Below are 22,680 nucleotides of genomic sequence, written 5' to 3'. Positions count from 1 at the left end.
CACCATGAATCTGCCTTGTACCACTGACTTACACCTAGTTCATAGACCTGCATATCCCTTCTATCCACCTGTCCAAAATTTTCATAAATGTCAAAATTGAACCCACATTCACCACTTCAACTGGCAGCTCATTCCACACACCCACCACACCCTGTGTGAAGAAGTTCCCCATAATGTTCCATTTAAGCATCTCACCTTTCACCCTGGTCTTGTTTCATCTAACCTCATTAGCAAAAGCCTGCTATACCCCTTATAAATTAACAAACCACTTCAAGCCTTCCCTCATTTTTCTACACTCTAGGCAATGAAGTCCTAACCTGTCTAACCTTTCTCTGTAAGTAGGTGTTAATTGGAAATGCTGTGGAGTAATGGATTATTGTTTTGAAAGCAACAGATGAACAGACTCAGAAGATTCAGTCCGGTGCTGCAATCTGTCTGAATGAAGTTTGCTGTTCTAAGAAGATCATGTGGTTTTGCAAGCAGAGAGTGAGGAGACCAAAAAGGTTTTCTCTAAGAGAAAGAAAGAGAGAGAGAGAGAGAGAGAGAGAGAGAGAGAGAACTGGTTTCTGTTTAAAAACCCCATTTTGAAGATGAGTTGTGAGTTCAGACTGTTCAAAACCCTTGTGGTTCATACAAGAGGAAATGGCTGGCTAGAGTGTTTCACCTGAAAACAAAGGAACTCTGCGGTGACCTGGAGAAGGAGAGGTTATCATTTGGAAAACCCTGATGTGGCAAGTTTCTTCGGCAAGACGCTGAAGTGGCTGATAAGAGAGAATCAGTTTGTGTGTGTCCAACGAGCAATGAATCTCTCTCTGAAAACAACAAGAACCTTCTTGAGCGGTAACCAATTACTTTCAAACACCAGGGGGTGGTGAAAATTCATGAATGTTAAATTCTGTGCACAGTTTTAGAATTGCCTGATACTGGTGAACTTGGAGTAAAAAGTGAGATTGGACTGTGAATCAAAGAACTTTTCTGAACATACACATGCGCTTAGAATTAGAAGGGGATTAAGTTAATCGTAATGAGTTAAAGTTTGATCCTGTCTTTATGTTTAAAGAAAATTAAAAATTACTGTTGTTTCAGTAACCATTTGTCTTGGCGAATTTCTTTTGCTGTTGGGTTTTGGGGTCCTCTGGGCCATCTTTCCTTTAGCTGGGTAACCAGACTACATAGTGTGGTCTCACCAATGAATTGAGCAAATCCAAGTTGCCATGGTGCTGGGTAAACTCCAGGTGGATGAGTTCTTATGCATCTACTACCTTGTGATAGTGGAAGTCACCGACTTGAGATGCTGTCTGTCAAAAATCTCTGTAAATTATTCAGATTTATTGTCAGAGTACATACATGACATCACATACAACTCTGAAATTCCTTTTTCCTGATTGGAGAGGCAGAATTAGCACTTATTGGTAGTGCAAAAAAAGTGTATGCAATATACACATGTAAACAAAAATGTAAACAGATAACGAATATAAACAATGTAAATCATGTTTAACAGTATTTCAACCAGCTCCTATCACATTATATAAATAGATGCAAAGTTAAGGCAGCCCAATTTCACTCAGAGTTGTTGCCGATGAGGCCAACTACTGATATGTCATCTGCAAATTTGATGACATTGTGGGAGCTGGATCTGGCGAAGCAGTTGTGGGGCAGTAGCAATGAACAGGAGTGGGTTGAGCACAAAGCCCTGACGTGCGCCAGTGCTCAGCGTGACAGTGCTCAATGTTCCGCTGTCAAACTGGATAGACTGTGGTCTTTCTGTTTGGAAGTCCAGGATCCACTTACAGAGAGGGGCGTTGACTCCCAGCTAGGACAGTTTCTCCACCAGCCTCTGGGGAATGATTGTAATAAATGCCGAGAAGAAGTTGAAGAACAGCACCCCTAGCATATGAGGTGTCATTCTCCAGGTGCATCACGACAGAGTGGAGGGACAGGGCTGTGGCATCATCAGTGGAAAGGTTCTAGCTGTAGGCAAATTGAAATGGGTCCACGCTCTCTGGAAGGTGTGTTTTGGTGTGCTCCATCACCAGACTTAGCTGGAGCAGTGCCACAAAACGACTGAAACTATTCAGAAGGATGTAGAGATTCAAGTTAAACTTGGGGGTGTGCGGGTTGGGGAAGGACAATTCCTTCCAAGACATTATTGCAGTCTCATCTCCTAATTCCTGCTATTATTACCCAACCTCAACAACTGGGCGGCATGGTTAGGTAGTGGTTAGCCCAACGGTGTTACAGCGCCAGCAACATGGGTTTGAATCCGGCGCTGTGTAAGGAGTTCGTATGTTCTCCTTGAGCCTCTATGGATTTCCTCAGGTGCTCCAGTTTCCTCCCACCCTTTGAAACATATGTGTGTTGTAGGTTAATTTGGGCAGCACGTGCTCATGGGCCAGAAGGGCTTGTTAATGTGCTGTATGTCTAAATTTTAAAAATGTAAATTAAAAAATTTAACAACCATTAATTCATAGTTATCTCATAACCATTTTGATGGTTCCTCTCCAGTACGGATTCCAATTCTACCTAGATTTACAAGGGAAGTTAAATAATTTTTTCATACCTGTCAACCAACATGTAAGGATGTGCCATTTGCCAAACCAGAGGGCGAAACTTCATTACAGAGATAAACCGGCCCAGGTTGTGGATCTCCCGTCTATGATACTGTCCATGGACCATTCCCGAGAGGTAAAAGAGCTTTGCTCCCTGAAAAATACAAAAAGGGATGTTTGTGCTGGTTTCATCTTGGTTCAGTACACAATTATGGTCAACCCAATACTACCAGTCATATGGTTGGGTGGTCAGCGACTAAACCAGCTCTTCCACCAGGTGCGGAGGGTGGCTAGACAGCCCCGAAAGATGAAAAACAAGACCTGTCAAAGGGTGGATGAGCCCTTTCATAGGGTCAACAGCCGTCTAGCAAATACATGCCACGTAATGCGGAAAGAACGTCCCTTGCATCGAAGCTTGTTCTGGCCATTCACTGCAACAGAACTTCCTCCATCCATCTTCGATCCGGGAGGGGGTGTTGAGAGGGTGGGTCTGGACCTGTGCAACCCCATCTCTCCTAAATCCTTTCACGCACATGCTGTCCTTTTTGAGGAGTGGGGTATCTTTATATCAAACCCCACAAACTGACTGAAAGCGACCATCATCATGCTATGGAATGGACAGCCAGAAAACACAATTATAAAAAAGTGGATACTCCAGCCTTGATGAACTTTTCTCTTCCAACATTTGCAGCCAGACAAGTGGAGTGTATGTTGCAATCTCTTTTCTTCTTGTACATCACTGTTATTGTGCAATAAAGACAAGCTAATGAGTATTAGTTTGTCATGCTGCACAACTCACCTGCTGAACTAACTAAAGGAGACTTTCCCTCTGCTGCCAGTAACTCAGCCCTCACCCCCATCTCCTCTGTCTCCCTACACATCTTCCCTGGCCCATTTCCCACCCCACCCCTTAACACCCACCAGCCTCTGCATCCAACAAATTATTCTCCACCATGCAGCTGACAACGGGATCCCTCCACAACACACCTCTCCTCCCTCTCCACTATTCAGGGACCCAGTCATTCTGTGAAGCAACCTTTTACTTGTGAATCTACAGGGGCCATGCACTGCATCCAGTGCTCTGGATACAACCTCCTCCATACCAGGGATACAGGACACTGACAAGAGATCGTTTCATTGAGCACTCTCACTCCATCTACAGTAACAAGTGGCTAACTACTTTAATTCCACACACAAATGCTGCTCTGAAATAAATGCCTGCCCATGGCCTCCTACTGCCAAATAGAGGCCAGTTGGACACCTTATCCAATGTAACAGAACAGGACCTTCAGCCTATGATGCTGCACTGATCGATGTAAACAAAATCCACAATAATTGAATCCTTCCCAACCTTGCACTCATAAGCAACTATTTTTCTTAAATCAAAGTGTCCACATTGAACCAGCCTCCACCAGCAGCAAGGCATTCCAGGTACCCATCACACATGTCGAACATCACCCTCAACTTTTCTCCACTCACTTTATTCAGGAGCCCTCTGGTATCTGCTGCTGTTGCCCATGGGAAAAAGAGCTGGCTGTCCACCATCTTGTAGACCTCTTTTAAGTCTCCTCTCAGCCTTCAACAGGCCAAAGAGAAAAGCCTCAACCTTGTTCCTTTTGACATGTCCTCCAATGCAGGCAACATCATGGTAAAATCTCCTCTGCACTCTCTCCACAGCTTCCTTCAATGAGGTGACCAGAAATTAATGCAATACTCCAAGTGTGGTCTACCCAGAGTTCTACAGAGCTGAAACATTACCTTACAGCTCTTGAACTGTGCAAAAGAGCAGGAAGGATTGGGATGGGCTGGAGTTCGTTAAATGTGCTCAGGATTGTTTTCTAAATCAGTTAGTAGAAGAACTGACTCGGGTCGGTGTAATACTGGATCTCCTGTTAGGGAACGAGCTAGGTCAGGTAGCGGACATTAATGTTGGAGAACCAATTGGGTCTAGTGATCATAATTCTGTTAGTTTTAGGGTAGTTTTAGGGAAGAGCAAGGAGAGGCCTAAAGTTGAGGTTCTGGATTGGAAAAGAGCAAATTTCGAAGGAATAAGAAGGGATTTGGGGAGTATTGAGGGGGACAGGATATTTTCAGGTAAGGATGTTAATGAAAAATGGAGGATATTCAAAAAAGAAATTTTGAGGGTACAGAGTAGTTATGTCCCAGTGTGGATCAAAGGAAAGGCTGGAAGTCATAGGGAGGCTTGGTTTTCGAGGAATATTGGAAATTTGGTTAGGAGAAAAAGGGAGGTGTACAAGAAGTATAAAGAGCAGGAAGCTGAGAATTTGAAGGAGGACTACAAGGAGTGTAGAAGGAATCTTAAGAAAGAAATTAGAAAGGCCAAAAAAAGGCATGAAGAGGCTTTGGCTGACAGAGTAAAAATAAATCCAAAGGGTTTTTATAAGTACATTAAAAGTAAAAGATTAGTGAGAGATAAAATTGGATCCCTTGTAGATAGCGAGGGTAGGCTGAGTGAGAAGTCTGAGGAAATGGGGGAAATTTTGAATGATTTCTTTGCCTCAGTATTCACTAGGGAAAAAAATGTTGAACCAGTTGAAGTAAAGAAAAATAGTGGTGAGGTCATGAAGCATATAAGGATAACCGAGGAGGTTAAAATGGCTGTGTTAAAAAAGATAAAGGTGGATAAATCTCCGGGACTGGACAAAATATTCCCTAGGACACTCAGGGAGGCTAGTGGACAGTTAGTGGGGCCATTAACAGAGATATTTAGGATGTCACTGGCCACGGGGGTGGTGCCAAAGGATTGGAGGGTGGCACATGTGTTTAAGAAAGGGTCCAAATGCAAACCTGGGAATTATAGGCCTGTAAGTCTGACGTCTGTGGTGGGCAAGTTGATGCAAAGTGTTCTGAGGGATGCCATTTACAAATTTTTGGAGGTACAGGGATTGATAGGGAGAAATCAGCATGGTTTTGTCAGGGGTAGATCATGCTTGACAAACCTGACTGAGTTCTTCGAGGGGGTTACAAAAAAGGTTGATGAAGGGAAAGCTGTGGATGTTGTCTATTTGGATTTTAGTAAAGCTTTTGACAAAGTTCCCCACAAGAGGTTAGGAAAAAAGGTGGAAGCATTAGGTATAAATAAAGGGGTAGTGAAATGGATTCAGCAGTGGTTGGATGGGAGGTGTCAGAGAGTAGTAGCAGAAAATTGTTTGTCCAATTGGATCCGGTGACTAGTGGAGTTCCTCAGGGTTCGGTCCTGGGTCCACTATTATTTGTTACATATATTAACGATCTGGATGTAGGGGTGGAGAATTGGATAAGCAAGTTTGCGGATGACACAAAGATTGGTGGTGTTGTGGACAGTGAGGTAGATTACCGTAGATTAAAAGGTGATTTAGGAAGGCTGGAGTTGTGGGCTGAGAAATGGCTGATGGAATTTAATACAGATAAAAGTGAGGTGCTACATTTTGGAAAGGCAAATTTAAATAGGTCATATACATTGAATGGTAGACAATTGAGGAGTGCAGAGCAACAAAGGGATTTAGGAGTTATGGTAAATAGTACCCTCAAGGCTGATACTCAGGTAGATGGTGTGGTGAAGAAGGCATTTGGAATGTTGGCCTTCATAAATCGGAGTATTGAATTCAAGAGTAGGGAGGTAATGATGAAATTGTACAAGGCATTGGTGAGGCCAAATTTGGAGTACTGTGTACAGTTTTGGTCACCAAATTATAGGAAAGATATAAACAAAATAGAGAGAGTGCAGAGAAGGTTCACGAGAATGTTGACAGGATTTCAGGGTCTGAGTTACAGGGAAAGGTTGTGTAGACTGGGGCTTTTTTCTCTGGAGCGTAGAAGATTGAGAGGGGACTTGATAGAGGTTTTTAAGATTTTAAAAGGGACAGACAGAGTGAAAGGGAATAGGCTTTTTCAATTAAGAAAGGGGAGATTCAAATTAGAGGACATGGTTTAAGATTGAAGGGGGAAAATTATAAGGGGAACATGAGGGGAAATTTCTTTATGCAGATGGTGGTGGGGATGTGGAATGAGCTTCCGGCAGACGTAGTCAAGGCAGGATCATTGGTTACATTTAAGGAAAGACTGGATCATTACATGGATAGGAGGGCACTAGAGGGGTATGGACCGGGTGCTGGTCAGTGGGACTAGAAGGGTGGGGATTTGCTACGGCATGGACTAGTAGGGCCGAACTGGCCTGTTCTGTGCTGTAAGTGGTTATATGGGATAAGCTTAAACTTATTCACAGCCTTGAACGACCTGTTATCAGCTTAATTAACTTTATTATGTGCATAACTGTCATGAATTATGAGTGCAATGGCTACAGAGGAACTGATGGCACCGTGCTGAGCTAATCAATGATGAGGTGCTCAAGACTGATACAGGACATGTTTGCAGCATGATGTCTCTGTTTCTCCCTAATCAATGGTGTCTAGCCAAAATAGACCTGTGTACCTGACTGATGAATGAGAAGGAGCCTCGGACCCTGTTCATGGCTCCCTTGGTTGTAGGTATCTAAGCTTTACAAGCAAGACTCTAATATCAATTGAGCAACGCAAGTTTGAAAATTAAGGCTGTATGGTTTAAAGTTCATTGGGTTGCAAGTTATTGCCTTGGTCTGAACCGAGAAAAGGACAGAGCTCCACAAACTCAATCTCCTGGCTAATGAAGGCCAGCATACCATGCACATTTTTAACCACCCTATCAACTTGCACGTCAATCTTGAGGGATCAATGGACATGGACTGCCAAGATCTCTCTTTTCTTCCACTCTGTTCAGAATCCCACCTATTACCACTGTGACAGAGTATATAGACATGTTTTTGGAAGATACATTGGGAGGTGCTGGTGTACAAGGCAAGGATTTGGCTTCTTGGATCATTGGGATCTCTTTTGGGGAAGGCATGATCTTTACAAGAGAGACGGGTTGCACCTAAATCCAAAAGGTGTCAACATTTTGGCAAGTATGTTTGGTACAGCAGTGGGGCAAGGTTTAAACTAATTTGGCAGGGGTATGGGAACCAGAGTGATAGGAAAAATGGTAGGGAAGATAAAGTAATGGTCAGGAAAAGTAAAATAGGAAAAGTAATGTTGGGATGAGAAAGTAAAAAATCAGCTGGTGCAGTGAGTTTTCATGTCAATGATAGTGTTAAGAAAATTACAAAGAAAAATAGTGGGCAGAAAAATCAAAAGAAAAGGTTACAGAAGTCACTAGATATTAAAAGGACAAAGAGCATAAGGGCACTTTATCTGAATGCCCGCAGTATTAGAAATAAGGTTAGTGAATTTGAGGCGCAAATCGGTACCCATGCCTATGATTTGGTAGCCATCTCGGAAACATGGCTACAAGGTGACCCTAAATGGGAATTAAACTTTCAAAGGTATCAGTGGTGCAAAGAGATAGACAGGATGGTAAGGGAGGTGGAGTTGCACTCTTAATCAAAGATGAGCTCCAGGCAGTAGTGAGGAATGATATAGGATCTAAAGAGCATAATGTTGAGTCAATTTGGGTAGAGATAAAGAATAACAAAGGGAAAAAATTATTGGTGGGTGTTATCTATCGCCCACCATACAACAATAGTTTAGTGGCACAGGAAATAAATAGAGAGATAAGTGAGGCATGTAATACTGATACGGCAGTCGTCATGGGGGACTTTAACTTCCACATAGATTGGGAAAATCAAGTTGGTCGTGGGAGTCTGGAAGAGGACTTCATAGAATGCATCCGCGATAGCTTTCTTGAGCAGCATGTTAAGGAACCCACAAGAGAAAATGCTCTCCTGGATCTAGTGTTGTGCAATGAGATAGGTAGAGTAAATGATGTAATAGTCAGAAACCATCTGAGAAATAGTGATCATAGTATGATTGAATTTCTCATTCAGATGGAAGAGGAAATAGATCTAAAACTAATATATTATGCTTAAACAGGGGTGACTACCATAGGATGAGGGAGGAATTGGGCAGAGTGGACTGGGAGCACAGGCTAATTGATGAAACAGTTGAGGAACAGTGGAAGATTTTCACAGAAATATTTTGTAATGCTCAACAAAAATATATTTCGGTCAGAAAAAAGGGCAGCAAGGGAGGGGAAAATCAACCGTGGTTAACAAAGGAAATAAAGGAGAGTATAAAATTGAAGGCACAGGTGTACAAAGCTGCAAAGAGCAGTGGGAAACTAGAAGATTGGGAAAACTTTAAGAGACAACAAGGGGTTACAAAGCGGGTAATAAGAAATGGGAAAAAGGATTATAAATGTAAATTGGCACAAAATATAAAAACAGAAAGCAAAAAATTTTATAAATATATAAAACGGAAGAGGGTGGCCAGAGTTAACATAGGACCCTTGGAGGATGAGAAAGAAAAACTGGTAGCAAAAAATGAGGAAATGGCCAAGGTATTACACAAATATTTTGTGTCAGTCTTCACGGTGGAAGACATGTCCAGCATGCCCAAGTGCGGAGTTAAGGATGCGAATGTTGGGGAGGGCCTTGATAAAATAGTTGTTACAAAGGAAGTAGTGATGAAGAAACTAATGGGACTAAAGCCAGACAAATCACCTGGTCCTGATGCTATGTATCCAAGGGTTCTGAAGGAAATGGCAGAAGTTATAGTTGATGCATTGGTGGTCATATACCAAATTTCCTTGGATTCTGGGCAGGTCCCAGCAGACTGGAAGACAGCAAATGTCACGCCACTTTTTAAGAAGGGATGTAGGCAGAAGACTGGAAATTATCGGCCAATTAGCTTGACGTCTGTGGTTGAAAAAATGCTTGAAGCCGTCATTAAAGATGAACTAGTGAAACTTTTGGAACGTAAGGGTTCAATCAGGCAGACGCAGCATGGTTTTAGAAAGGTAAGATCTTGTTTGACAAACTTGTTAGGATTCTTTGAGGATATAATGGGTGCGGTGGATAGAGGGGAACAGGTTGATATTGTATATTTGGATTTCCAGAAAGCGTTTGATAAGGTGCCGCACAAGAGACTTATTAGTAAGTTGGAGTCCGGGGAAATATATTGGCCTGGATTGAAAATTGGTTTTCTGACAGGAGGCAGAGAGTCGGGATAAATGGGAGTTTTTCAGGTTGGCAGAGAGTGGTAAGTGGGATGCCGCAGGGGTCAGTGTTAGGCCCACAACTGGGAGGGGACAAAATGTGGTGTAGCCAAGTTTGCGGTTGACACCAAATTGAGTGGAAGAGCAAATTGTAATGAGGATGTGGAGAGTCTGCAGAGGGATATAGTTAAGCTGGATGAGTGGGCAAAGGTCTGGCAGATGGAGTACAATGTTAGTAAGTGTGAGGTTATCCACTTTGGCAAGAAAAATAAAAGAGCTGAATATTATTTAAAGGGTGAAAAACTACAGCATGCTGTTGTGCAGAGGGATTTGGGAGTGCTTGTGCATGAATCGCAAAAAGTTAGGTTGCAGGTGCAGCAGGTTATTAAGAAGGCAAATGGAATGTTGGCCTTCATCGGTAGAGGAATTGAATTCAGGAGTAGGGAGGTAATGCTGCAACTGTATAAGGTACTGGTGAGACCGCACCGGAGTACTGAGTCCAGTTCTGGTCTCCATATTTGAGGAAGGATATACTGGCTTTGGAGACGGTCCAGAGGAGGTTTACTAGGTTGATCCCTGGGATGAAGGGGTTGAGTTATGATGAAAGATTAAATCATCTAGGATTGTATTCGCTCGAGTTCAGAAGAATGAGAGGAGATCTTATAGAAACATATAGGATTATGAAGGGTAGGAAGGTTTTTTGAGCTGGTCGGGGAAACTAAAACGAGAGGACACAGTCTCAAGATTCGGGGGAGTAGATATAGGACAGAGATGAGGAAAAATAGTTTTTCCCAGAGAGTAGTGAATGTTTGGAATTCTCTAACCAGGGAAGTGGTTGAGGCTGCCTCATTAACCATATTTAAAATTCAGTTAGATAAATTTTTACATGATAGAGGAATTAGGGGATATGGGGAGAAGGCAGGTAGGTGGAGTTAGGTCATAAATTAGATCAGCCATGATCGTATTGAATGGCGGAGCAGGCTTGATGGGCCACATTTGGCCTACTCCTGTTCCTACTTCCTATGTTCCTATGAAAGGTTTGTTAGAGGAGGTCACATACAAACACTTTAAAACCTATCTTATTTGAAATATTGGAGCTCTCCTAATGCTAGGCATATCAGCTCCACAGCTTTTGCAAGAGCTTTGAAGAGTACCCAAGAGACTTCACTAATGGATTGTTGTTTACAAAAGACAACAGATGAAAGATCTTATTGGAGCCACAGATTGTCTGGAAGAGAACTTGCTCTAAGAGGGTCATGTGGTTTTGCAAGCAGAGAGAGTCAAACAGGCTTTCTCTCAGAGAAAAAGAGAGCAAGAGACAGAGATCATTCTATAATGTTACAGTCAGCAGATGTATCTGGGACTGGAACAGAACAAGCTGGCAAGCTTGTGGAAAGCCCCATTTGGAAGATTGCCTAGTCAAAGCCTTTGTGGTTCATGCAAGAGGAGAGGACTGGCTGTCTAATGTTTCACTTGGAATAAGTGAAAACAGAAAGGAACTCTTTGGTGACCTGAAAGAAAGAAGTTATCATCTGGAGAACCCTGAAGGGGCAAGTTTCGTCAGCAAGACACTGGAGTGGCTCATTAAAAAGGAATCAGTTGTGGATGTCTTGGAACAACACATCTCTCTCTGAAAACCGACAAGAACCTTCTTGAGCGGTAACCATTTACCTTTCAAGCACCAAAGTCTGGTGAGCTTTGTATATGTCAAATTCTGTGCCTGCAACCAGTGAACTTGGAGCAATGAGAAGTGAGATTGGACTGTAAACACAAAGAACTTTTCTGAACTTACACACACATTACAACACATGTGCACTTAGAATTAGAAGGGGGTTAAGTTAGGTTAGTTAAGTCAATAGTGATAAGTTAAAGTTTGATTCTATTTTCATGTTTAAAGATAATTAAAAGCAACTTTTGCTTAAGTAACCATTTGTCTTGGTGAATATCTATTGCTGCTGGGTTTTGGGGTCCACCGGGCTCATAACACCACATACTCCACCATGATGGTTGACCTTCCACAGTGAACCACTTCACTCTCCAGAAAACTCTGTTTCTCGTCTGTATTTACCGTCTACACCTCCAACTGTTGACTCAACCCCCAATTTCTTTATAAAAATCACAAAGGGCACAGGCCCCATGACAGATCCCTGTGCAACGCCATTGGTCTCCAACTCCCAGGCAGAATATACTCGATCAGCTTCTGATCTCTGCTTTCTGTCAGCAAGCTAATTCCAAATCCAAGGTTCTCTGTATTCAGTGCATCGTGACTTTCTCAATGAGCCTACCATGGAGGACCTTACACCAAATTCATCATCTTATGCCCTATTTCCTTTGTCACCTCCTCAAAAAACTCAATTTAGCTTGAGGCACAGCCTGGACCTCATGAACCCATGCTGACCATGGTTCCCTGAATGCTCAGGCAGTCTTCAACCAGACGACATCCATATTGACTTCTCTAATTTCCATTTAGCCTCCCCCCTGCTCTCCACCCCTTCACCTCTTTCTCTGCCCCTCCCCATCACTTCTCAGATTATTTCTCTTCTATCCTACCACCTGTATCTCTTAACCGCTAGCTTGTGCTCCAACCCCAATCCCCTCCTCCTCCCCATCTTTTTTTTAAAATGCAGCTCTACTTTTCTTTCCAGACTCCTGTTGTAGTGCTCACAAGCCTGAAACATCAACCGCCTGCTGAGTTTCTTCAGCTTTTGTGCACTGTACACCAGCATCTGAAGATTTTCTTGTTTAACAGCAATTTTTTTAGATTGCTTGAACCAGTTTTATTTCTCTCTCACATGAAAAATAAGGCATAAAAAGATCTTAACAGGCTTAAAAGTGAAAATTCTCACCACGTTCCCATTAAAAAGTTTAAAGCAGAATTAAAGTAAATAAATTCTGAAGACCCAATGAGATGCAAGCCAGGCTTGGGAAGCAAGGGAGGAAGGAGAATGACTGACAGACATCCAACCAGCATGGTAACAATCCCATGAGCCTGTGCTGCTCAAATACCCCAATTCACCTACAATCCCCGTGCATTTTGAACGGTAGGAGGAAATCGAAGCAGGTGGAGGAAACCCAAGCAGACACGGGGAGAACATACAAATTCCTTACAGTCGGCAGCAGATTCAAATCCGGGTCCCTGACACTGCAACAGCGTTGAGCTAACTGCTACACTACTTATGCTGAATCATAATTTCTTGAAAGTGGTGTCACATGTGGATCTTTTCAAAGAGAGCTTTTGGCATATTAGCTTCATTAAGTAAAGTACTGAGTACAGGAGCTAGGATGTTATGCCCAAGTTGAACAAAACATTACTGAGGCCAAATGTGAAGTATTGTGGTTAATACTCAGAAATGCTGAAGAAACACAACAGCTCCTGAAGTGTCCACAGGACACTTTGGGCCCCAGCCCATACATACTTTGTGCATTAACTACAATTACAGAATCTGCAAACATTCTTGCTTCACTCCATAAAGTGTGGCATGCAGTTTTGTTCAACCAGCTACAAGAAAGATATCAGCAAGAACGAAAGACTACAGAGCAAATTTACAAGGATGTTGCTGGGACCTGAAGAACTAGTTACAGAGAAAGTTTTAAGAGGTTAGGATTTTATTGCTGGACTGTCAGAGAATGAGGGAAGATTTGATACAAGATTATGAGCGGTATGGATAGGGTAAATATAAGCAGGCATCCACTTAGGTTGGGCGAGACAGTGAACATAGATTAGGAATGAAAGGTGAAATGTTTAAGGGGAAGATTTAGGGTGGCGAGTGTGGAACGAACTGTCAGCGGAAGTGGTGGAAGCAGTTACACATTAACATTTAAGAGAAACGTGGATGGGTTCATGGATAGGAGGGGTATGGAGGACTATGGGCCACGTGCAGGTTGATGACTTATCATAGAGTGGATGGGCAGAAAAGCCTTTTTCTCTTTCTGTGCTGCAGTGTTACATGAAGAAAAACATAACAGTGCCTAATGATTACTTTTTTTTCCTTTAAATCATCCCGTGAAGCCATGTCAGAAGAACTCAGAATCAAGAATGGAATGACTTTGATGGGACTGTATTATAGGGTTATCAGGTAGTCAACGGGAAATGGAAATGCAGATGGGTGGGAAATTGCTGATAGTTGCAGGAATAGTATTTTAACATCCATAATATTTGACAGTGCACCCAGACCCTGGATGGGGTGTAATTTGTTAAGTATGCTCAAGAGAGCTTCCTCCTTCAATATATGAAGGAATCAACTTGAGAGAGTGCACAATGGACCTCTAGGCAAGTAACAGTTGTAAAACAGTTATGGAGAGGATGTGATCAGCCCATCAGTTAAAATAGGGCAAGACCGATTTTGCAGCAAAAGTTGATTGGGAAAGGATACAAGTAAGGAAATTGCCCATTTTTAAAAGCAAAGGATCAGGCACTTCATATTCTTGTGAGGTGAAGGACAAGCCTGCTAGATTTAACGAAGTCTGGTTTGCGAGAAATAAGGTGGAGGCTAACATCAGGTTTCAGAAGTCAAGGTGAAAGAAATCCCTTGATGAGTACAGGAAATGCAGGAGAATCCTAAAGAGGGGTATTAGAAGGGTAAAAAGATACAAGACGGAGCTTACAGGCAGAATAGAGGAAAATCGAGATTATAACGATATACCAAGAGTAAAAGTGGCTTGGGAGAGAACTGATCCCATTACAGATCAACACCCTTGTGTAGAGTAAAAACAATGCTGGAGAAACTCAGCAGGTCAAACACTGTTGAGCCGGTTATGGCTCTCCAGCATTGTGTTTTTACTTCAATCGTAGTGTCTGCACACACTTTAAAAAAATATATATATTTTTCATTTTCCATAAATATATTCAGACAATCTTTAAACTTTTATACACATCAAAATATTAAATACAAAAAATATAACCATGCACTGTCAGGCCTCTCATTTTTCATTATTATTTTTTGGAATATCACATCATTACATACATTGAAAGGTCACATTTATAATTGGACCCCTACATAATCTAAATACGGTTGCCATATCTTAATGAATGTATCATATTTATTCTCTAAGTTGCAAGTAATTTTCTCCATGGGTATACATCTTCGCAATAAGTGGTTGCTCTACACTTCTTAGCCACAGTCAGAGCTACTTTAACAAAATAAATTTGAAATTTAGTCAGTTTGTAGCTCACGTCCATAAGGTTGCTCAGAACGTTCAGCTCTGGGTTGTGTGGGAAGGTCACTATGTTAGTGTTTCAGTGATATCATACCAGAATGGTCTTACACTTTACACAACCAGTTAGAATGTTAAAAAGTTCCAATTTTAGCAACACATCTGAAGCACATTTCGGATTTTGATTTGTGTAGTTTTTGTGGTGAGATATAGTTTATGTAGGAAATTATATTGAATCAGTCCATATCTCGCATTGATCGATGATATCATACACCAATCAGACCAACACTCCTCTGATATTCTAACACCCAGGTCCAACCCCCACCTCTTTCTTGTCCTTTGTAGGCCCGGCTTAGCACTTTCACCTTGGAGAACAAAATACATCCTAGTTATAAATGTAGATGTATTTCCCAGAAGCATTCTTTCCACTTCATTACTTGAGGGCGGGACCCCATCTTTCTCGCAAGAAGGACTTTAATTGAAGAAAGCGGTGGAAAGTCCCATTGGACAAATCATATTTTTGTTTTAATTGAGTCTTTCCTCATAACAGTCTTCAATATGCCCAATTCTTTTCTCATACCAAGTATTTTGTACGGTATTATCTAACATTATTCCTAAATATTTAATTCCTTCTGATTTCCATTTAAATCAACTACCTTTTTGGTATCTTTCATAATCAAAATTTGTTAATAGCACAATTTCACTTTTCTCCAAATTGATTTTTTAATGAGAAACTCTTCCATATTTCTCCAGTGTGGTTTGTAGTTTGGCCAAAGACTCATCAGGGTCTGAGAAATACAACAGAAAATCACCTGCAAACAGATTAATGTTATGCTCTTCCTGGTCAACTCTGAATCCCTTTACATCCAGATCCTTCCTTATGACCTCCGTTAATGGTTCAATTGCCAAAACAAAAAGACCTGGTGACTGTGGGCACCCTTGCCTGCTGGATCTACTCAAAGAAAACCAACATTTGATTATTAGTTATAATTTTGGCCCATGGCTTATGATAAAGGCCTTTTATCCAATCAATAAATTTTCGGCCCTTGTCCGTGAACTACTCTTTGCAGACGATGCCGCTTTAGTTGCCCATTCAAAGCCAGCTCTTCAGCGCTTGACGTCCTGTTTTGCGGAAACTGCCAAAATGTTTGGCCTGGAAGTCAGCCTGAAGAAAACTGAGGTCCTCCATCAGCCAGCTCCCCACCATGACCACCAGCCCCACCACATCTCCATCGGGCACACAAAACTCAAAACGGTCAACCAGTTTACCTATCTCGGCTGCACCATTTCATCAGATGCAAGGATCGACAACGAGATAGACAACAGACTCGCCAAGGCAAATAGCGCCTTTGGAAGACTACACAAAAGAGTCTGGAAAAACAACCAACTGATAAACCTCACAAAGATAAGCGTATACAGAGCCGTTGTCATACCCACACTCCTGTTCGGCTTCGAATCATGGGTCCTCTACCGGCATCAACTACGGCTCCTAGAATGCCTCCACCAGCGTTGTCTCTGCTCCATCCTCAACATTCATTGGAGCGCTTTCATCCCTAACGTCAAAGTACTCGAGATGGCAGAGGTCGACAGCATCGAGTCCACGCTGCTGAAGATCCAGCTGCGTTGGGTGGGTCACGTCTCCAGAATGGAGGACCATCGCCTTCCCAAGATCGTGTTATATGGAGAGCCCTCCACTGGCCACTGTGACAGAGGTGTACCAAAGAAAAGGTACAAGGACTGCCTAAAGAAATCTCTTGGTGCCTGCCACATTGACCACCGCCAGTGGGCTGATATCGCCTCAAACCGTGCATCTTGGCGCCTCACAGTTCGGCGGGCAGCAACCTCCTTTGAAGAAGACCGCAGAGACCACCTCACTGACAAAAGGCAAAGGAGGAAAAACCCAACACCCAACCCCAACCAACCAATTTTCCCCTGCAACCGCTGCAACCGTGTCTTCCTGTCCCGCATCGGACTTGTCAGCCACAAACGAGCCTGCAGCTGACGTGGACATTTACCCCCTCCATAAATCTTCATCCGCGAAGCCAAGCCAAAGAAAGAAGAAATATTCGGCCCATTCCAAACTTTTCTAATACTTTGAATAGAAACGGCCACTCTAACCCTTTAAATGCCTTTTCTGCATCCAAAGATACAGTTATACTTGGGTTCACTTTAGATTTAGCCAGATAAATCATACTGAATAATCTGCTCAAATTATCCAGAACCCGGGGCCATGGTTTGAGGATAATAGGCAAACCATTTAGGACCGAGATGAGGAGGAATTTCTTTACCCAGAGGGTGGTGAATCTGTGGAATTCATTGCCACAGAGGACAGTAGAGGCAGGTTCATTAAATATATTTAAGAGGGAATTAGATATATTTCTTCAGTATAAGGGTATTAAAGGTTACGGAGAGAAGGCGGGGACAGGGTACTGAACTTTAAGATCAGCCATAATCTCGTTGAATGGCAGAGCAGGCTCGAAGGGTTGAATGACCTACTCCTACTTCTATCTTCTATGTTTCTATGTTTAAATGAAGCCTACCTGATTCAAATTTTCATTTTAGGTAAAATATTGCCCTAGTCTATTAGCTCAGGCTTTAGCCAAAATCTTGTAATCTGCATTTAATAAAGAAATTAGCTTATATAAGGACGGTTTTAGTGGATCTCTTGTTCTTTTTCGGTAGCACCGTGATAAATAGCTGTTAAGAAGGATTCTGAGACAGTCTGAGTCTCTGCTGCCCAGCCACAGGAGATATCAAAAGATCTTTAAATTGTCTATAGAACTTGGGTTCCATAAAGAGGAGAAGAGTCTTTGTACACCATCCTCCCCTGGTGATTTCTTTTCACCTGTAATGTATTCAAGGCTTTTTGAATCTCTTCTCGGGGGCATCTAATTCCATCTGATTTTTATTTTCAAATTCAATCACCGAGAGAAATTCATCTGTTTCGATAGAGTTACCTAGCAATTCAGTTTTGTATAATATTGTTTAAAAGTGTTGTTAATTTCTTCCTAATTATATGTACATTTATCAGGGTCTGTTGGATTGCATTAATCATCCTTGATGTCTCTTCCACCTTTAATTGCCACATCAGAACTTTGAGTGCTCTATCTCCCAATTCATAATATTTCTGGTTTGATTTTAAAATAGTTTTCTATTTTAAATATTTAATGAATTATATTTCAATTTTTTTTTAAATTTTCCAAGAACTTATATTTATCTTTTGAACCTGATCTCTCGTACCCTTTCCAGCTCGGTTATTTCTTTCTCCTTCTTTATTCCTTCTGTGTTCCTTCTTTATTTTTTAGTATATGAAATTAAGCCTTGACTGTGTCCCATATTTAAAAAAAAACTATCATTAATAGAGGGGAAATTTATATCACAAAAACAATTCTATTTGTCCCCTAATAAATTTATAGAAATTGGTCCTTCTCAACAGAATAGAATTAAGTCCCCATCTATAAACACTCACTTGTTTCTCTGGTATCATTATTATTAGGATCAGCGGTGTATGATCAGATAGCAATCTAGTCAGATACTCCGTGTCAACCACTCTGTTTTCCAATTGTGCAGACCAATTCTTGAATACGAGTCCTGGATCTTTGAGTAGAATGAATAATCTCTCACCCTGGGGAGTGACTGTCTCCATATATCTATCAGATTTAAATCCTTCATAAAAGATAAAGGAACTTTCGCACCTTTTGCTTTTGTCATCGTCTTCGCTGATTTATCCAAGAATGGGGTCCAAGCAAATATTAAAATCTCCCCCAACCAATACATTTTGTCTTCCTTCCACTGTTTTTAAGAACATATTCTGCATGAAGGATTCATCATCAAAATTCAGACCATAAATATTCAAAGGTGTCCAGGATTCTACATATATCCAACAATGTGCCATTACAAACCTTCCTGCTGAATCAATGGACATGTCTTCAACCAGCACAGGTTTTATTTAGTTAATTAAGATGCTTTAGAGTTGAAAGAAGATGAAATGACTTGACACAGTGTCTTTTAAATTTATTATGTTCTAATTTTGTAAGGTGCATTTTCTGTAGGAAAATTATGTCTGTCTTTAATTTTTTCAAGTGCCAAGACTCTTTTCCTCTTTATGGATCTGTTTAAACTGCTACCATTATAATTAATGCATTTGAGTGTTTTGCTCATATTTACACATATCCAGCTTTATCATATGACCCTTTTGCTTATCCATACAGTGCAATAAATTTTCAATTTTAAAAAGTACATTTGATGTCCCTCCACTGACAGTGATGTAAAGAAACCCCAGAAGCCCACAAAAAAAGCCCGTAGTACTGAGAAAAAGTACATCCCCTCGATTTCAGCATATTTTGCAAAAACTCTCATTCACTGGTGCCATTAACCCCCTTAAATCAGGATACCCACCCTGCTACTATTTTATTAAGTATTCACCCTCTCCCGAGCTCTCCTAATACATTTCAATACTACTTTAATTAGCCAATAAGAGACCATTCAAAATATAACTCTTTTTACTTTTACCCATATTTTTCAATTCACAGTTCACTTTATCTTTTCTTGTTCTTCTTTCCTCCATTCTGAGGTCCCCTTGTGGTCCTTTTGGGGATTTACAGAATCTTCGAGGTCCTTCTAACACCATGATCCTCAACATTGCTGGGTAATACATCGAGTACTTTATGTTCCATGTTCACAGTTGTCACTTGATGCCATCAAATTCATTTCTTTGTTTAACCAAAGTCGCACTAAGGTTTTGAAAAAAAAACTTTTCCATCTTTCTACTCGACTGGACCATTATTTATCCTGGCATATTCTACTGCTGCTCTTAGCATTGCCTCCCTATCTCAGGAGCTCAGAAATCTTACCAGGACAAGTCATGATCTTTAATCATCTGGTCTTCTGGGGCTGAGGGTCCAGTGGGCTCTCTCCTGTTCCCAAAACTCGTGTGATCCATTCCTCAAAGAACCCCACTGAATCATTCCCTTTAATCCCTTCTTTTAGCTCGATGATAGGGACATTATTCCTTCAACTGAAATCTCCACATGATCAATTTTATCCAGCAGGAGTCGATTGTCCAGTTTCCAGGCCGTTCAATTTTCTTCCAGGGCCTTCCGTTTTTCCTGAGCCGCTATCTGGACATTTTCGACCTGGTCCACCCGAGTTGTCAGGTTTTCAAGCTCCATTGCCATCACTGATATTTTGTCTGCCACCTCTCTCTGCACATTTTCTGCTTTGGAAAATTGTCCACTCAATGTCTCCATTGTTTCCAGCAACTTTTGCAGATCAAGTGTTGAACCTCCTCCCCCCGCCCCCGTCTATTTGAGTGTGCTCCGACATCATGGCGGCACCTTCTTCACCACTCCTTTGTGGACTTTCCGTCGATGATCTTGGTGACTTTTCAACTTCAGCCCTAGATTTTTGGGTCATATTTTTCGTAGCTGTCATTTTCTATTTTTAGCATGTAAAATCTTAGACTGTTGACTTGGAATCATCTTTTTAATCACTCTTCATGGAGAGCTCTTCTAACCCACGTCTGACTAGATCCTTCACCTGCCCCCCCCCCCCCCACCGTGAGTGCACACTTGAATGTTTTACTTTCATCTTTGTGTGGGGAAGGGGGAGATTGTAAATTAATATTACTCACTCTCCACAAAAACATGAATTGGATGAATGCGTCATGATTTCCTGGACCATGCATGAATTACCAGGGAGGAATCATTGGATTGTAGTCTCATGGACACATCTCAAGGCATAACAGAATGCATCCTCACACTTTTTGGGAATCTAGTGAAAAAATTGTTGCGATCCACCTTATCCATGCCTCTCATCATCTCATACACCTCTATTAAGTTGCCTCTTATCCATCATGGAACCAAAGAGAAAAGCCCTAGCTCACTTAACCTTTATTCATAACTTACGTTCTCCAAACCAGACAGCACCCTGGTAAATCTCCAATGCACCATCTCTGAAGCTTCTACATCCTTCCATGGACAGAAATGAACATCACGCTCTAAATGTGGCCCAACCAGAATTTCATATTACCTCGCTGCTCTTGAACTCAATCCCCCAATAAATGAAGGTCAGCACACCATACACTATCTATCCTATCAACTTGCATGGCAACCTTCAGAGTCTATGGACTTGCACCAAGATCCCTCTGTTCCTCAACACATTAAAATCCTGTCAATAATCACATATTCTGCCTTTAAGTTCAATCTTCCGAAATGCATTACATCACACTTATCCAGAATGAACTCTATCTGCCACTTTTCTGCCCCCCCTCTTCATCCTAACTAAAGGATAAGATTTAAGAGGATGTTTCCAAGACTTGGAAGAACTGAGTTACAGGGAAAGGTTAAACAGGCTATGACTTTATTCCCTGCAGCATAGAAAAATTAAGGAAGTTTTGATGGAGTTGTACAAAATGATGATGGGTATTGTGTCAGAGTATATAGAGGTGTTTGGGAGATAAATTGGAAAAGATTTGTTAGATCAGGTCACACACAAATACTTTAACACAGAATTTTTGCAGGAGTTTTGCAGAGTGCTCACAGACTCATGATGGACTGTCATTTGCAAAAGGCAACAATGCAGCAACATGCCGGGCAGCTTTGTCTGAAAAACAGTTTGCTGTCTGGAAGAGCATATGATCTTTGCAGGCAGGGGGCAGAACAGGCTTGGCTCTCAGAGGGGGAGGGAGTGAGAGAGAGGAGAGACACAGACTTGAGTTCCAGAGGGACAAGCTGGCAAGCTCTGGAGAACAGCCTGGTTAAAGGAGAGAACTGGCTGTCTGGTGTTTCCCTTGGAATGGGTGAAACAGAAAGGAACTCTATGGTGACCTGAAAGAAAGATGTTATCATCTGGAGAACCCTGAAGGGGGCAAGTTTCATCAGCAAGACTAGAGTGGCTGATTAAAAAGGATGTCCTGGAACGAGAAAACACTCTCTCTGAAAACAAACAAGAACCCTCCTGAGTGGTAGCCATTTACCTGTTAAGCACCAAAGCCTGGTAAACTTTATTAATGCTAAGTTCTGTGCACAGTATAAGAATTGCCTGCAACCAGTGAGATTAGACTGTAAGCCAAAGAACTTTTCTGAACTTACATAAACATTACACACACATGCGCTTAGAATTAGAAGGGGGGGGGGAAGAGGTTAAGTAAGTCAATAGAGATAAGAAAGTTTGATTCTATCTTCATGTTCAAAGATAATTAAAAGCAACATTTGTTTTAGAAACCCTTTGTCGTGGTGCATATCTATTGCTGCTGGGTTTTGGGGTCCTCTGGACTCGTAACAGTATACAGTAAAAAGCAGGCTTTTTCCACCAAGGTTAGATTAAAAACTAGAGGACATGGGTCAAGGGTGAAAGGGAAATGTTTAAATTAGTGGCTTCAAACTGCTCCCCCCAACTCACATTCGACCTTAAGCAATCCCTATGCCGCAAGTGCTCTGTGATTAGTAAGGGATTGCTTAAGGTGATATGTGAGTGGGAAGAAAAAGTTTGAAAACCATTGTTTTAATCGTCCCTAATTGACACGTTATGTGCACGGTTTCGTAACTCCAAAGGAAATGGGCCAATGACAATTTTTTTCAAGCAAAATATTTCAGTAACAATTGGGTCTAGAGCAGTGGTTCTCAAACTTCCTTTTCCACTCACATCCCACCTTAAGCAATCCCTTACTAATCATAGAGCACCGATGGGACAGGGACTGCTTAAGGTGGAAAGCGAGTTTAGGGACAGTTTGAAAACCACTGCTTTACACCATCCACAACAACCCTCTGCACCATTATTACGAGCTCCTGTTTAGTAAAATGTGAGGTCAGGAGGAACTGAATGGTTACAGTTAACATTCAACATTTCACACAAGAACCATCACAAGTCACATACCAGTGACAATTCGAAACATTGGAAGAACTGATCCAGATTTGATACATTTGCAAAGACATTGTGATTTTGCAAGGGA

General features: G+C 41.6%; 1 protein-coding gene across 3 annotated transcripts in view; it reads right to left on the bottom strand.

Moving 5' to 3' along the window:
• The window catches only part of bms1 (BMS1 ribosome biogenesis factor), a 165,970-nt gene that overhangs the window by 98,691 nt on the left and 44,599 nt on the right, over positions 1-22,680 (bottom strand). For all 3 annotated transcript variants that reach the window (XM_069885875.1, XM_069885876.1, XM_069885877.1), the window contains exon 6: positions 2,561-2,703. In XM_069885875.1, the coding sequence (XP_069741976.1) occupies positions 2,561-2,703 (143 nt within the window). The remainder of the gene's footprint in view (positions 1-2,560; positions 2,704-22,680) is intronic.

The sequence above is a fragment of the Narcine bancroftii genome, chromosome 6 (genome assembly GCF_036971445.1).
Source record: "Narcine bancroftii isolate sNarBan1 chromosome 6, sNarBan1.hap1, whole genome shotgun sequence".
In the NCBI taxonomy this organism is placed as follows: Eukaryota; Metazoa; Chordata; class Chondrichthyes; order Torpediniformes; family Narcinidae; genus Narcine; species Narcine bancroftii.
This window is presented reverse-complemented; position numbering and strand designations above follow the sequence as displayed.